We start from the raw sequence: 13,234 nt of genomic DNA, 5'->3' as shown, positions 1-13,234 counted from the left end.
GTAATAATGGGCTTGATTCTGAACTTAGTTCCTCCCAAAACCACATGGAGTGAATTCATTTCTGTAATGGTTTTCAATTTTACATTTGCGTAACAGAGACCAAACCCTTCTCCACAAAGGTACAAACGAAGCAAATCCATGGGAGAGCCATTCAGCTGTCCATGCTCCTCTTGGCCGCCTACTATGTTGTGTAGACGCTCTGAGCAGCTCAGTATGGAATGGTAAAAAAGAGAGTCAGCCATAAAGTGCTAGTTTTTTTGAGGAACAAATTGAAAGTTCGATCACCAAAGCACATCATATGTCTGAGCCCAGCTCTGCGCACTGTTTGTCTGATATGTGGTTAGCTAACGATTCTATGATGTCAAGAAGGAGTAGCTGACTTAGGGAGCGGAGATTTGGCAACTTGGAGACCTTCAAAGAAAAGAAAAACAGAACAGAAAAAACAGAAAGAAATTAAAACCCTCCCCAAATCATAGCTGATGTATCACCGTTTTACCCCTGCCACCCCACGTGAAACAGGCAGATCAGGCAAGTCAAAGGCTGGGCACAGTCGTGGAGCTGGGCTGCAGAGGACGGCGCACGGGGGCTCCAGTCACGACCTCCTGCACTTACAACCCAGTTTCAGACTGCTGCATGGAGGGGATGGGAACGGAGAACAGCAGAAATGCTGACCTCAGCACCGCCTCTCTGAGAAAGGAGTGTAATTACTATTTATATTGACAACTCTACTGCTAATGGATGCCAACCAAGCACTCTCCTAAAAGTTGGGCACCAGCACAGCCCTGAACTTTGAAGTCTGTGTGTTTCTACTGAGAACGTGACTTAGGACCTGATCTCCTCGCTCCTGTGTGCTCCTAAGAAGAGGCTGTGCTTAGTGTCCATGCTGGTTTTGCTGGCATGCCTCCTGCAGTCAAAGCAGGTCACTGGAGCACTAGCCAACAAAAACCTTTGCCATGTCAGATATATGAGAATCTACCACAAACTTTATGCTCTTAGGCTGTTCAGAAGCTCAACTGTTATCAAAAAGGAGCTCTACACATTCCTTCCTTCTCCACAACCTCATAGTAATGAGCCAGTAATCCCTCTTCCTAGAGTTATTAACATACATGCCCAGCCTTGAAGGCAGGCTCTGCCTAAAAGCCTGTCCACTTACCCAACCTGTATTAACTGATTTAATAAAAGATATCACCTCACTCTAAGAAGCTCGACTGTGATAAAGAATAAAGATGTCCCAAGCATGTTTTGAAACCCAGGAAGGAATTGGCTGAATATACTTTCAGAAAGAGCTCAGGACGTGCTTGAAGTAATATCCCCAAAATAAGGGTCCGCGAGGACTGGGAGGGAAAAAGACCCCCTTAACACTGGCGGGAATCCTGCCCCTGCACCGAGGCACGCACTGCGGAGGAACAGATCAGGGTGTCAGTACAAACACTTCGGAACAGCAGTTTTATTAGGGCTTTTGCACAATACTGACACACAAGAGCCTAAAAACACATTGCTCAAACTAGCAAACCTCTGGGAACAGCTCTTCAATTAGTGTTCTCACTGTGGGGAAAACTCCTTAACAGCCCAAATCGAGAACAGCGTCAATCAGGCTGGAAGAACAGGAGATCCCAACGGCCATACACCCGGTCTGCCTAAGCCTTGATGACCCACCGGGCTTGCGCAGCTACAACAAATCACCCTTCAGAGCCTGTGGCTTGCCAGGGAGCAGAACAGCAAGCAGTCGTGCCCAGCCACACAGAGTCAGCCAGCACCAGGCCAAAAATCACACACTGAAGCCTCTCAGGCCAAAGAAAAACATTGCATAATTAAGATTTCTTCGTGCACATCTGCTTGACAGTCTTCCAGCCACATTTTGATGAAAACTGTTCTAACAGTCAACAGTTTAAATATAAAACATTTCCACATACTCTGGTTAGTGGAGTACAATTGAGTAACGCCCTTCAGTTCAAATCTCTTTTTCTGAAATGTTGCAATGTTCATTTCCCCCCAGTACGTTCTGGTGAGAAGCGTGCCAACCTGTTTGTCTTCCTGTGGTCTCCACTGGGAAGTCAAGACCTTCAGATTTCAGCTCTCAGGGACTGTAACGCATTGACCCCACATCCCAGGAATGTCCCAACCACCAGGCTATCCTGTAACCCACGGTGGGACCATTCTCCATGCCCTGCTGAAGTCGGGCCACTCTGCAGGATTCACGAGGCCAGAAGAAAATACATTAAGATGAAGGCAGGGGCTGTAACCTCGTGCTGGGGACTCTCCACTGAGAGTGCGATTCCTGGATGCTGGCTCACTCTCAAAGCTTTTTATGCATTTTCAGTTATTCCTGAATGTAAAATGCATTACATTTGGGCAACTTAGGCATTTAATAAAGAGCCTGAATACCTCCCTCTGTCTCACCTCTAGATACAAACTGGACTGAGCGGTGCTTTCCTCCCCCACAGGCGGCGGCGGGAGGATTGTGAGATTAAATATAGAGAAGATAGAGAGCTACTTGAATACTAACTCGGGAATTATTATCAATAAGTGTGTAGCATCCAGAAATCCCAATTCCTATGATTTATCTATCAATTTCAACAATGCTAATAGTTGTGCAACAAACTGGTGACACGCTGGAGGGATCGTATCTCATAGGAACAACTAAATGACAATACCGTTCTTCTCTCAAGTAAGAACAGGAATATCAGCACATCAGGCTCTTGACCTTTCCTATCACTAATGCATCATCCCACGTATCAAAACATGGGAACTACAGAAAGCCCAGCCAGGACATGGCAATTTGCCTTTTGAGCACATGACAATACAACACCTATGACAGCAAATACTTAAGAGAAATATGAACAGCACACTCGTAACCGCTAGTGAAAGAGAGATTTGTGCACTCAATACATAACAAACTTATCTTGCTATACACATGTGAACCCAATGATGGCACGGCACAAAATTAACAGCTGGAAATGGAAGCAATTCTGTGTAACTTCTGTTTTGGAAGGTCTTCACATTTCCAGACCAGGCTGTTCTAGTCTTCCGTTTATTTTTTGTGTGAAAAGTATGCCTAGCAGACTTGTTAGTAAGTGTCAGTGATATGCAGCCAGCTCTCAGCTGTCTCACATGAGAAAGAATGAAATGGATTCCTATATTAATGTGTCTTTAACCAACGCAGTGACAGAGGACAGCAACTCTCAAAAGCCCCAGAAAAGATGCAACCAACCTTGGTGAACTGGTGAACGATGATGTGCAGGCAGTGCCTCTTCATGTCCAAGGCCTGGGTCTTGTCGGCTGCCTCTAAAATCTAGGACAAAAGCAACGACGTTATTTTCCTTCTGCATGGCTCAGATGTACAGGGCACACACACTGTTCTGACTCAGAAGAGGTAATTCCTCTGAGCTAGGGAAACATCTCCATTTTTCATTACAAACCTGAATCTTTTCTGAACTATGCAAAAATAAGCCTTGGATTTAAAATGTGTGGAGTCCTCAGGAGATAATCAGTAGGAAACTGCAGATCTGTTTAAGAGCCAGGTTCTCTGAAGTGCCCCAGTGAGACTGGCACGGGCAAGAGCCAAAAGCAGTTAATGCTGGAGTTGATTCTGCTCGTGTTGCAGTGGGTTCGGTCTGCCTACCTAGTAGATGGTAGCTCTTCTTATCATAGAATATTTTTTGTTAGCATAAACTTCATTGCCAGATCCTGTCAGCATTACTGATAAAACAAGACTAACGTCACCTGCACATCACTGTTTGCCCTGGTACAAATGTCTACTGAAAAAGGGTTTGGAGTTTAGTGCTGAGCACATGGTACATCTTAAAAAGCCCTTTAGAAACACTGGTCTACAATGGGGGGCGAGGAGCTCAAGAGGAACTGTTGGCCAGTTGAGCAATATCTGCTAAACACTTCAGCACAGGAGCACTAGTGACACAAAAAGCAGATAAGGAAACAAAGCCGCTGAAGGCTGCGCCCCTGCATATGTGTTAACCACGCAGGGCCACTGTCATTAGAAGGGTTTGTGCAGTCTCAGTGGATGTCAGTTTGGAAGCGACTCAGTGAACCTGGCACTGGGGGTACCCACTTGACTAAATCCTTTGGCTTTCTTGTATGTAAGTCAAGTGACTAATTAAAGCTGCTTGGGAACAATTACCTGGAGTACATTCTCCACTGTGACATTCATCTCTAGATTCTGCTTACAATAGGCTTGCAATCTGTTGTTGGAGAAGCCGTAATAGTAAGGTGCAGCAAAGAGGTAACTGTTTATCTCTTTAAGGAAAAAAACGTAAAGCAAAGGTAACAGCACTGATTGTAAATACAGATCAATGACAGAAGTTAAAATGCAGTGCCTGTTAATGCAACCCTGACAAATAATCCTCCCAGGTTGTGCCTGGCAATCTAGAGCAAAAGGAAGGTGAGCTGCTGTACATGCACTTTGGACAGATACTTCAATTACTTTAGATTTAAGGATACAGGGAGTCTTCAGGAGGCATGTTTACTTCTCCATAATAAATGTATCTAAGCATAGATTCAAATGCTTGCTTGCTGGGAACCATTTCGCCTATAGAAATATTCACTTGCCCATCTTCTGGCATGAAGGAACGGAACATGGCTTCAAAGTAACTGGAAAAAGAAATAAAACTGACGTAACACATTCTGCAGACAGATGGTTTAACCCAGTATTGTTCAAAGGCTGCTATTAAGCACTACAGTTTCCAACGAAGCAAATTCAGGTGACAACCTGGGCAAAAACACTACTAAATTGTTGTTTCATGTATGTCTGCCTGTGAGAGAACTCCAAATATAATCCCCCTAATTGCCATCAGCACTACCTGAAATTTGTCTGTTTCTTGAAAATTAGGACACATGGTGCTTTGATTTTTGTCTAATTTGCATAAGACCCAGTAGAGAGCTTAAAGCATTATGAATTTCCTTAGTATCTACAGGCTGCCAATCATGCAGGGCTGTTCTAAGAGCTGTGAAATGCTTCTGGTAAAATACCACGGTAACTAATACTGAATATTATTACTGGAACTGGAAAAAAATTGTGACGGTATTTGAAATTGAAATTTTACGTGAACATAAAGGTGCAGGTACACAGAACACACAAGCAAGGGACAAACCCACTTCACCCACGTACTGAGGAGGGAGAATAGTACCCATCTTCAGAAGGATGAACTTGCCTCTGCAACAAAGTATGGAACAATCTAGTCTCTGTTACGCACCACTTTTTGTTGTGCTTAGTCATACCCAGTTCTTAAATATCAGCAAGTGAGAAAGAGATTCAAGTTTCACATGATTCGAAATGGATGTTCACCATCAGAAGACTCTTTCTGACCTCAGTGGACATCTGTTGCTTTCCACTTCACTGAAACCGCCTTATGCTTTACACCCTTCTTCCCTTCCTGTGATTTTACAGATTCTTTATCTTGCAGTGCAGCTTCTTACACATCCTCTAAAGAATCTCTACACTATTAATTTCCTCCTATCTTTCCCTGCTGGGTTTCAAATTAAAAAAAAAATTTAAGCACTGTTGCTTAAAGGCTTATTACACTCATTGAGCAAAGCTGCATCTTATACTTCATGCGGATACGAAGTTCCTCCCTATCTTCTAAAAAAAGCAAGCTGACCCACAGATTGCACAGCACTGAATTTTACACATACAATATTTATTATAGTTTCAGTAAACAGCGACTCACCTGGAGCGGGCTGCTAGGATTGCTTTATGGGCTGGCCGTGGGTGGCCATCTAAGAGAAGGATGATATCACAGAATTCAGTCCCAGCTCCTTCTAGGTAAGCCTTCATATCCTGAATTAAAGATGTTCCTGTAAGTTAACGTAAAAGACACGATAGTTCCAGGTGATCAGGTACTATCAAACTAATATATGGCCAAGCCACAGCTCCAGCCCCTCTTTCCTTTGGGACCCTCGGGGTGAGTTTGAGGCAGGCCCTTCCTCATAATCTTGGAGCAAAATGAGCTTCATCCTTCCCCATCTCAATCCATTACCTACTGCCCATCCCAGAAAAAACCGAGCAGCGGCCACACTGAAAGGTGTTCTCTATAAATAAAGAAATCTGATTTTTCCCCACCCTTTTCTTCTCATTCTTTCCAGCCACCAGGAATACAAAATTTTGTCTCTTAACGGAAAAGCTTTCCCAAATCCTCAGTAAAGGCTTCTTTTATCCAACATTTTAATTAACCTTTGAAAATACACAGAAACTGAGAAATAGAGCACATTCAAGTCTGATCCAAATTCACTCATACTTTCAAAGTTCATCTTTCAATTTTTTGATGTTTGGGTCTCTCGCACCGTTCCAGCTCTGGACACAGAAGCTGGCTATGCCATCTTCCTCGATGGTGCACCTCTCTTCGCCCTGGGACAAATGCCAGCTCAAGGCTTTCTACTTGACCTTCCAGGACTGGCTTCCCCATCTTTTTCTCCAGTCCCAAATTCTTTTTGTGCAGTACTCCAAATCAATTCTGGCAATGCCTCTGAATTTTGCAGCCTCAGCAAATTTCATTATTACATTCCCTTTTTTTGTGTGTGTTGGGATGATAAAGTCTTGAATAAAGCTAGTCCCAAATCAGTCCTTGACGAATTCTGTAACAGAACTGTAAATCAGATCTCCTTCCAGCACAATCACAGAAACTAAAGACATGACCATTAGTATAGGTCATTTATCTTCTCAAAGTCTTCTCCTCCCTATCTTCTCTTCCCTTCTTCCATTAACTTTTCTTTTTCTTGGTTAATTTTTCCATGCTTTTTTTTCCCTCTCCCCCTCTCTCCCTCTCTCCCAATAAGGTCTACCTTATCAGCATTGGCTTACTCACAAGATCTTCTTCCTTACTCTTGCTCCTTCTTTGGTGAAAACCTGTGAGCAGGCCAACCCTCCCACTCAGCTTTGTTACCTTCTAGTCCACTTAAACTGAACGTCCACTGCCTTTTCTTTGAACCATTCTTTATACCCTTCCTTCTGCCTCTTCTCTCCCTGAACAGAATCAGGGTATTTTATTGCAAGAAGAACACAACTGTATTTAATATGACCTTTCATGTATTTTGATGGGGATAATGTTCTGACTGAAGCTTGCTGGAAAAAGAACCGGCATGCCCTGTCTTAGTCTGGGAAACAGCCTGAGCACAGTTATGCCTACTGGAGAATCGGTGGTCTGCAGTGGTCTACTTCCTAGGCTGTTTCCTAGACTAAACAAACCATTAGCAATGCAAAAACAGCACAACTAATAACTTTATAAAGCATAAAGTTACCAATGTCAAGCGGCTGATCAGAATGCGTTCGAACAGGAGGTTGCTGTTTTCTCCGTACAATCTCCACTATGAGAGATGAAGAAAGATGCTCAAACTCCTTCATCATTATTACCTGATTAAAATGTGATTCTTTCACCACAAAGTTCAGGCAATGTTCCTTAAAAAAAAACAGTATTAATAAAAAAATTATGGTTTACTGTATGAAGTCATCCTACAGCATCACATAAATGTTACCATGTTACACGTATAAACAGCCGCCCTTTTCTTACGACCCTCCACATGGATCCTGCAGCTGGAACTATTAAACAATGATCTCCTTACTAAGTGACCGTTTAGGCTCCTACTTGAACAGGAAATTCAGGACAATTCTAAGCATCTAGAAAAACCTGACTAAGAAATAATAACAAGGAAAAGATTAATTGTCTCCCATCTAGCTGCTCTTAAGATTTCTAACATAGCAATCTCAAGAGACGCCGAAAACCTCACGGAGCTAAGATTGGCTGCTATCTCATAATAATTCTTTATACAATTAGATACCAAAAGTTAATTAGAAGGCTGAAGAGATCTTAACTCTTAACACTTTACATTAAGGGTACAAAGAGTTTGCAGGATTTCCTTGTGTGGATTTTGCCTTAACCTTTTCTGTAAAGGTTGCACAGTCTGAAAGAGCTCTTGTAGGTTCTTGTATGACAAACTTGCTAGAAAAATCAATGTGGTGGAAAGGTCACAATCGAACCAGACCTAATGCTAAACAGTTAAAGGGACAAAAAATGGCACTTCATTTGCCAGTGCAAACCAAGGCTTTCCCTCAGAACGCTTTCATAAGGAAGAAATATAATCTATAGCATAAGGTGAGTAAAAAATTCACCCAAAGAATAATTACTACTGTCCATTTTCTGCCAAGTTATTTCACCTGGGATCCACAGGGATCTGTCCAGGACCCATCTGTAAAGTGTTTTAAACAGTGACTAGGATGCCGGAAAAAGCAGTCTTCTGCAGATGGCACCTACCCACTAAGACTAACGCGCACTTGAGAAGACAGGACGCCAACTCAAGGTGATCCTAACCAAACGGAGTTGTGTGGAAGAGCCCCTGTCACCCTGCTGGTGGCGAAGGCAGGTGGAGGTAGCTAGCTGATCTGAAATTATTGGTACTAGATCCACCAATGCTGAGATACTTGGTTGAGCTTCTGGGCAGCTAATGGCATCATGGTCCTATGCACCAAAGACTGTGCCAGCATTTACGTACTTGCTGCTGACTCTGCTGCTGTCCTCCTGGATGCCTTTCCTTTGCCCAAATCCAGTGCATAAAGAGTGCCTGAGGAAGTGCTGGTGCATAGTGGTTTGTCTAGCCCCACTCTGCTTGCAACTGTCAGTTATATTGCCAGCTGATGTGCACAGGCTGCTCAAATAGGTATTGCATGATCTCGGACCCTTGGACTTGGGTGGAGGAACTTCTCTGCAGCTTTAAGCAGAATCAGCTCTGGCCACTGTTGGTGGGAACCAGACCATCACAGCAAATCATGGTCTGAAGCCTGGGGATCGACTCTGTCATGACTTTCAGCAAATGCCTAAAAGCCCTTGTCCCACTACATAGAGACGAAGAATCGCAGACATATTTTGTTTTTCACTAGAGTGTTTTTCAGATCAAAGGCATGAGAACAGAATTTAGTTTTTCATCAGACCAGGTGAAAGTTTGCTGTCTCTGTACAAAACAGTGGGACCAGAAAACGCACTGGTTCCATCTTGCTGCAGTGAGAGTGAACTGAGGAAGAGCCGAAGTCACTCTGCCCTTTACATCCTACAGGGCAGATATGCAAAAATATCAAACGCTTATTGAAAAAAACCTACATAATATTCATGAGCAACTGCAGGACAATCCACTCTAACATAACTCAAGCAACTATAATTATAGGAAAGAACTGAATTTGCAAAAGCTGATAGCTTTTGCAAAGCATTAATTACATCGACTTTATTTTTTAAAATTTCTTCATCAGTTACTTTGTATGCAAAATGTGATTACCTTTAGCTGATCCAGCTGAAGCTTGTTAGCATTTTCACACACAATGAGCACATTCTGCAGATCTACAGATGCTTCAATATATTGAAGGCAGAGCTGTTCCAGTCGAGAGAGCTTGAAGTTTAAGGCTAGTTTGTATACATCCATAATAAGTAACACATCCTGCACATGACCTGAAATTACAAGAGATAAAAATGCTGGAGAGCTCACATAAGAAAAAGAGAAACTTTCCTCAAAGTATTTCTTTTTACATCAACTTCAGCGTTCAGAATGGTAGAATGGGCAGCAACTGGAGTATTTTTATGGAGAAAAAAATTCCACTGCTGGTTAGACAAAATCTGGATTGATACTAAAAAAGGAGTTTCAAAATTGAGGCATGAAAGAGCCACCCCAAAAGATTTTTTGGACAAAGATTTTGTGACAATTTGGATCACAATTTTTTAAAACCCTCAAAAGAAAGTGAAGTCTCTAAAAACACTGACAAGCTCTGAAGCTAGCAGCCCGATTTTCCAAAGTGCTCAGCTGCTAACAGCTCTGCTGAAGTCCCTGTTTTTTATGCACTATTAGCAATCAGCTCCCTAATTTTTATGAAGGCACTCTGTTCTTGTGTGTGTACAGATCTGAGGCTGGTCTTGCAGCACTCTGCTGCACAAGCAAGTTAACTGCTATGGGGTTTTAAATTAATGTTTGATTCCTGTACATTTTACTGTAGCATAAGCGGCTAGCCCTACAAAGGGCAGGCTAGTCTGTGCATTCACAGCCTGACTCATTTTAACAGGTAGGTAGAAAGCTTTCAATGGTTTTTGGCTGGTTCTTACTTCAGGGCTGAAGTAAGAGATGGGCAGTGGGGACCCCCGAAGGCCACTGCAATAGGGGCTACTGGGACACCAACTCAAGGGATAATCCTCCACAGCCTTTGTTTTCCTCACAGGAGATCTCTGGCCATCTGCTGTAACTACTTTTTGATAGAGAAAAGCCTTCTTGCATGTCACGTGCTTTCCCTGTGTCTAACTGGGAAAATCCCATTTGATAAGCATGCCCGGTTCTACTAGCTCAACCTCTGGATGGACCCCCAAGGTGCTGCCCTCTGAACTGAGAGGAGCAACTAGGAATACAAGTGGTCAGGACAGGGCCATTGGAGGATCCCAGCAGACAGGGAGAATGTCTGATGGGCTGGGGAGAAGGGTAGCAGGCTGCCTGGGAAGCCTGTAACAAAGGGAAGAGGTTCAGTGTGATAAGCCCTTCTTTGGTCTGATCCTGTCCTGCAATGAGCATGCTGAGAAGATCAGTGAACCTGCTAAGAGCAGGATCTGGCAACGCCGGCAGACACCAATGAGAAGGTTCCCTCATCCCCATTAATTAGGCTTGCTCTCAGACATGCCACCTCGCAGGGAAAGCCTTGAGACAACTGCATACAAACTTTTAGTTTTCTAAGAATTACCTTTTATAGAAAGGAAAGATCCTGGACTGAAGCTGAAGCAAAGCTGCCAGCATTAAGATAGATATACCTCACTTTAAATGATAGTGCCACGTGGCTGCAGCTTCCCCAGCCCCACCAGCTGGAGTTCCCCCTTGGTATCCAGTCTGACCCACAGCTCAACAGACCTCATCACTCAAACAAGGCCATGAGTTAGATTTGCTGAGTGGGAGCTGAGAGATCTCTGGCTATTACCTCTCAGCCTCCAACTGTTTTTAACTCGGGGATCTTCAATGAATGCATCGAATGGATTTTTCCTTTCTTGAGGCATTACTTTGGATTAGCATTTTGAAAAGATGATAAACACTGGCTTGCTTTGTCTTTCTGTGTGGGCTCAGTTTGCAACAGATCAAAACAGTACCAGAAAAAGGAAGTAAGCCAACCCAGGATACATGGTCCTTCCAGGCAGGCTGCTGTAATGTTCAAAATACCATGAAATTTTTGTTTGGTCGGTTGGGTTTTTTTACACCTTTTGGAAAGATCAAGAACCTGCTTTTCCTTGATGTTTGAAAAGAATTAGGAAAAAACAAAGCACTGTTAGTATGCTTTGATAGAAATCTGCTATTTTTTTTAATCTCAGGTAAGTAAATAAGCACTTAGAGCAGGACTAATCATCTGCAAATGCTCGATCCTGCTCTGTATCAAAATAAATGTTTGCTCCCCAGTTGCTAGTATTTTTTTTCATCCTGCTGTCCTACCTTTGCGAGGGTATTTTATTTTATCCGTATACAGAAACTGCATGAGCACCTCGAAGGGTTGCGCCTCAGCCTCTCGGATAGGCACTTCCAGCAGCGGCTGCAGGCGGCACAACTTGACATTCCCACCAATCCCATCCTTCTGACACATCGCATGTCCCTCATCTTCAATATCTTGCTTTGATTTCTGCGACAGAAAAAACACTCAAACACGGCAACAAGGCTGTGTCAGCTCACACACATTACTATCAAACCAGAGGAAAGATCCTTCTCATTTAAGGACAATCTTCAAGACCCAAGATCTTATTATCTTCAAGATTATCTTCAAGATAATAAGGAATTCGTATGTCTTAGACTTACTGTTCCATATCCTGTAACAAACATGGATCAGAACAAATATGAGCTCCTGGATGAAGCTCAAAAGCAGGACCTCAGAAAAAGGGAGGAATGAATTCCACTGAGCTCACATTTCTGCAGGAACAGCAGGAAGATGTAGGAGCAGGTTCCACAGACCTCTGCCTTGCAAAGTCAGAGCTCAAAGTGCTGCACAGAAGTATTTTAAGCCACTCTGTTACTTTCAAGTTTCACTTTGACAGCTTTTTTTACAGACTTTTCCAGTGAAGATGGAGGGCTGTGGGGTGGCAAAGCAATTAACTAAGGGGCAACGAGGCATCCATACGTCTTACTGCAGGTTGTGTGCTACCACTTCCTCAAGAGCAACAAAATCTTCGCTGCTGAAAAGCTGTAAGTAGTTAAAATTAATAGACAATGAACCATAGGCAACAGACCTTCAACTCTGGAAAAAAATCAGGAAATACTAAGGTAAAGGGAACAGAGTCAGCCTCAAAACCTTAACACTGCCTTCCCTCTAATCTGTCTTACCTTGCAGGCCATCCCCGATGACATACAGCTTTTGCCCCTCCCAGAGGGAGGGGTACGCATACCTCCCCAGGGGTATTCCACAAGATTAGAATTTAGACAGCTACGAGAGCTCCCAAGAACCATTCCGCCAAATCCAGATAACTGGATTAACTTTGGCTCTTCTATGTTACGCTCCTCGCCTGGCCTGATATACATCCAGTAGCCTATGTTAATACTAATTATCCTCTTTATTTTGCTTGCCCAAGAGCACCTTAGCATCAGATACTGTCCTGGTCCTACATCTGTCTCAGCAGATATTATCTTTTTCCTAACAACCGTATTTCCAAATTGGGTAGAATAAGCATTACCTTGCCACAAGATTACTTTCCTAAAATACTCACCTGTTTCAACCTCTCCCTTGCCTGTATGATTTTCTTTTTCAGCCACTTACAGCGAGCTGTAACAATTGCAGTGTGCCCTCGGACTCGTTCTTCCTTCTGTCAAAGGCAAAGGAATAACACATATTAAACTTTTATTCCCAAATCACATGGTGGTGGCAGATGGCAGAAGCCGTAGAAACCTGGGCTGAACCCCAGGTCACTATACATTTAGTTTAAATTAGAATCAAAGGCAACCTTGCATCTGCTCCGCACATCCACATGAAATTCAACACCTATTTTCCCAAAAGGTTAATGGCAAACACCATTTGGAAAGAGTCTTTGTTACGTCCACTGAGTGGAAGCTGTTGTGTAGGTTCAGTCACAGATATTGCTTCTTATTGTTGCATCTGATTTTCAATTTAATTTTCTCTTTCCAAAACCACAGTATGTTTGTTCTTCATAATCTACTTCATCTGTTGTTGAGGATCTGTTATGCGATCTCTGCAACGTCTTTTCTAACTTTTTTTTTTGTAAAAGGAATGCAGGAAAGTTCA

At 43.0% G+C, this 13,234-nt stretch overlaps 1 protein-coding gene across 1 annotated transcript in view; it reads right to left on the bottom strand.

The window, feature by feature from the left end:
• Nucleotides 1–294: 294 nt before the first annotated feature.
• LZTR1 (leucine-zipper-like transcription regulator 1) overlaps nt 295–13,234 on the bottom strand; it is a gene marked incomplete at its 5' end in the record, with an annotated part of 36,275 nt that continues 23,335 nt past the window's right edge. The window contains 9 exons of the mRNA XM_009577459.1: nt 295–411; nt 3,212–3,292; nt 4,136–4,241; nt 4,456–4,605; nt 5,682–5,808; nt 7,249–7,405; nt 9,271–9,440; nt 11,443–11,626; nt 12,702–12,797. Coding sequence (XP_009575754.1) covers nt 295–411; nt 3,212–3,292; nt 4,136–4,241; nt 4,456–4,605; nt 5,682–5,808; nt 7,249–7,405; nt 9,271–9,440; nt 11,443–11,626; nt 12,702–12,797 — 1,188 coding nt within the window. The remainder of the gene's footprint in view (nt 412–3,211; nt 3,293–4,135; nt 4,242–4,455; nt 4,606–5,681; nt 5,809–7,248; nt 7,406–9,270; nt 9,441–11,442; nt 11,627–12,701; nt 12,798–13,234) is intronic.

This window comes from Fulmarus glacialis, unplaced genomic scaffold (assembly GCF_000690835.1).
Source record: "Fulmarus glacialis isolate BGI_N327 unplaced genomic scaffold, ASM69083v1 scaffold12885, whole genome shotgun sequence".
Lineage (NCBI taxonomy): Eukaryota > Metazoa > Chordata > Aves > Procellariiformes > Procellariidae > Fulmarus > Fulmarus glacialis.
The sequence above is the reverse complement of the archived record's forward strand: the minus strand, read 5'-3'. Positions and strand labels throughout refer to the sequence as shown.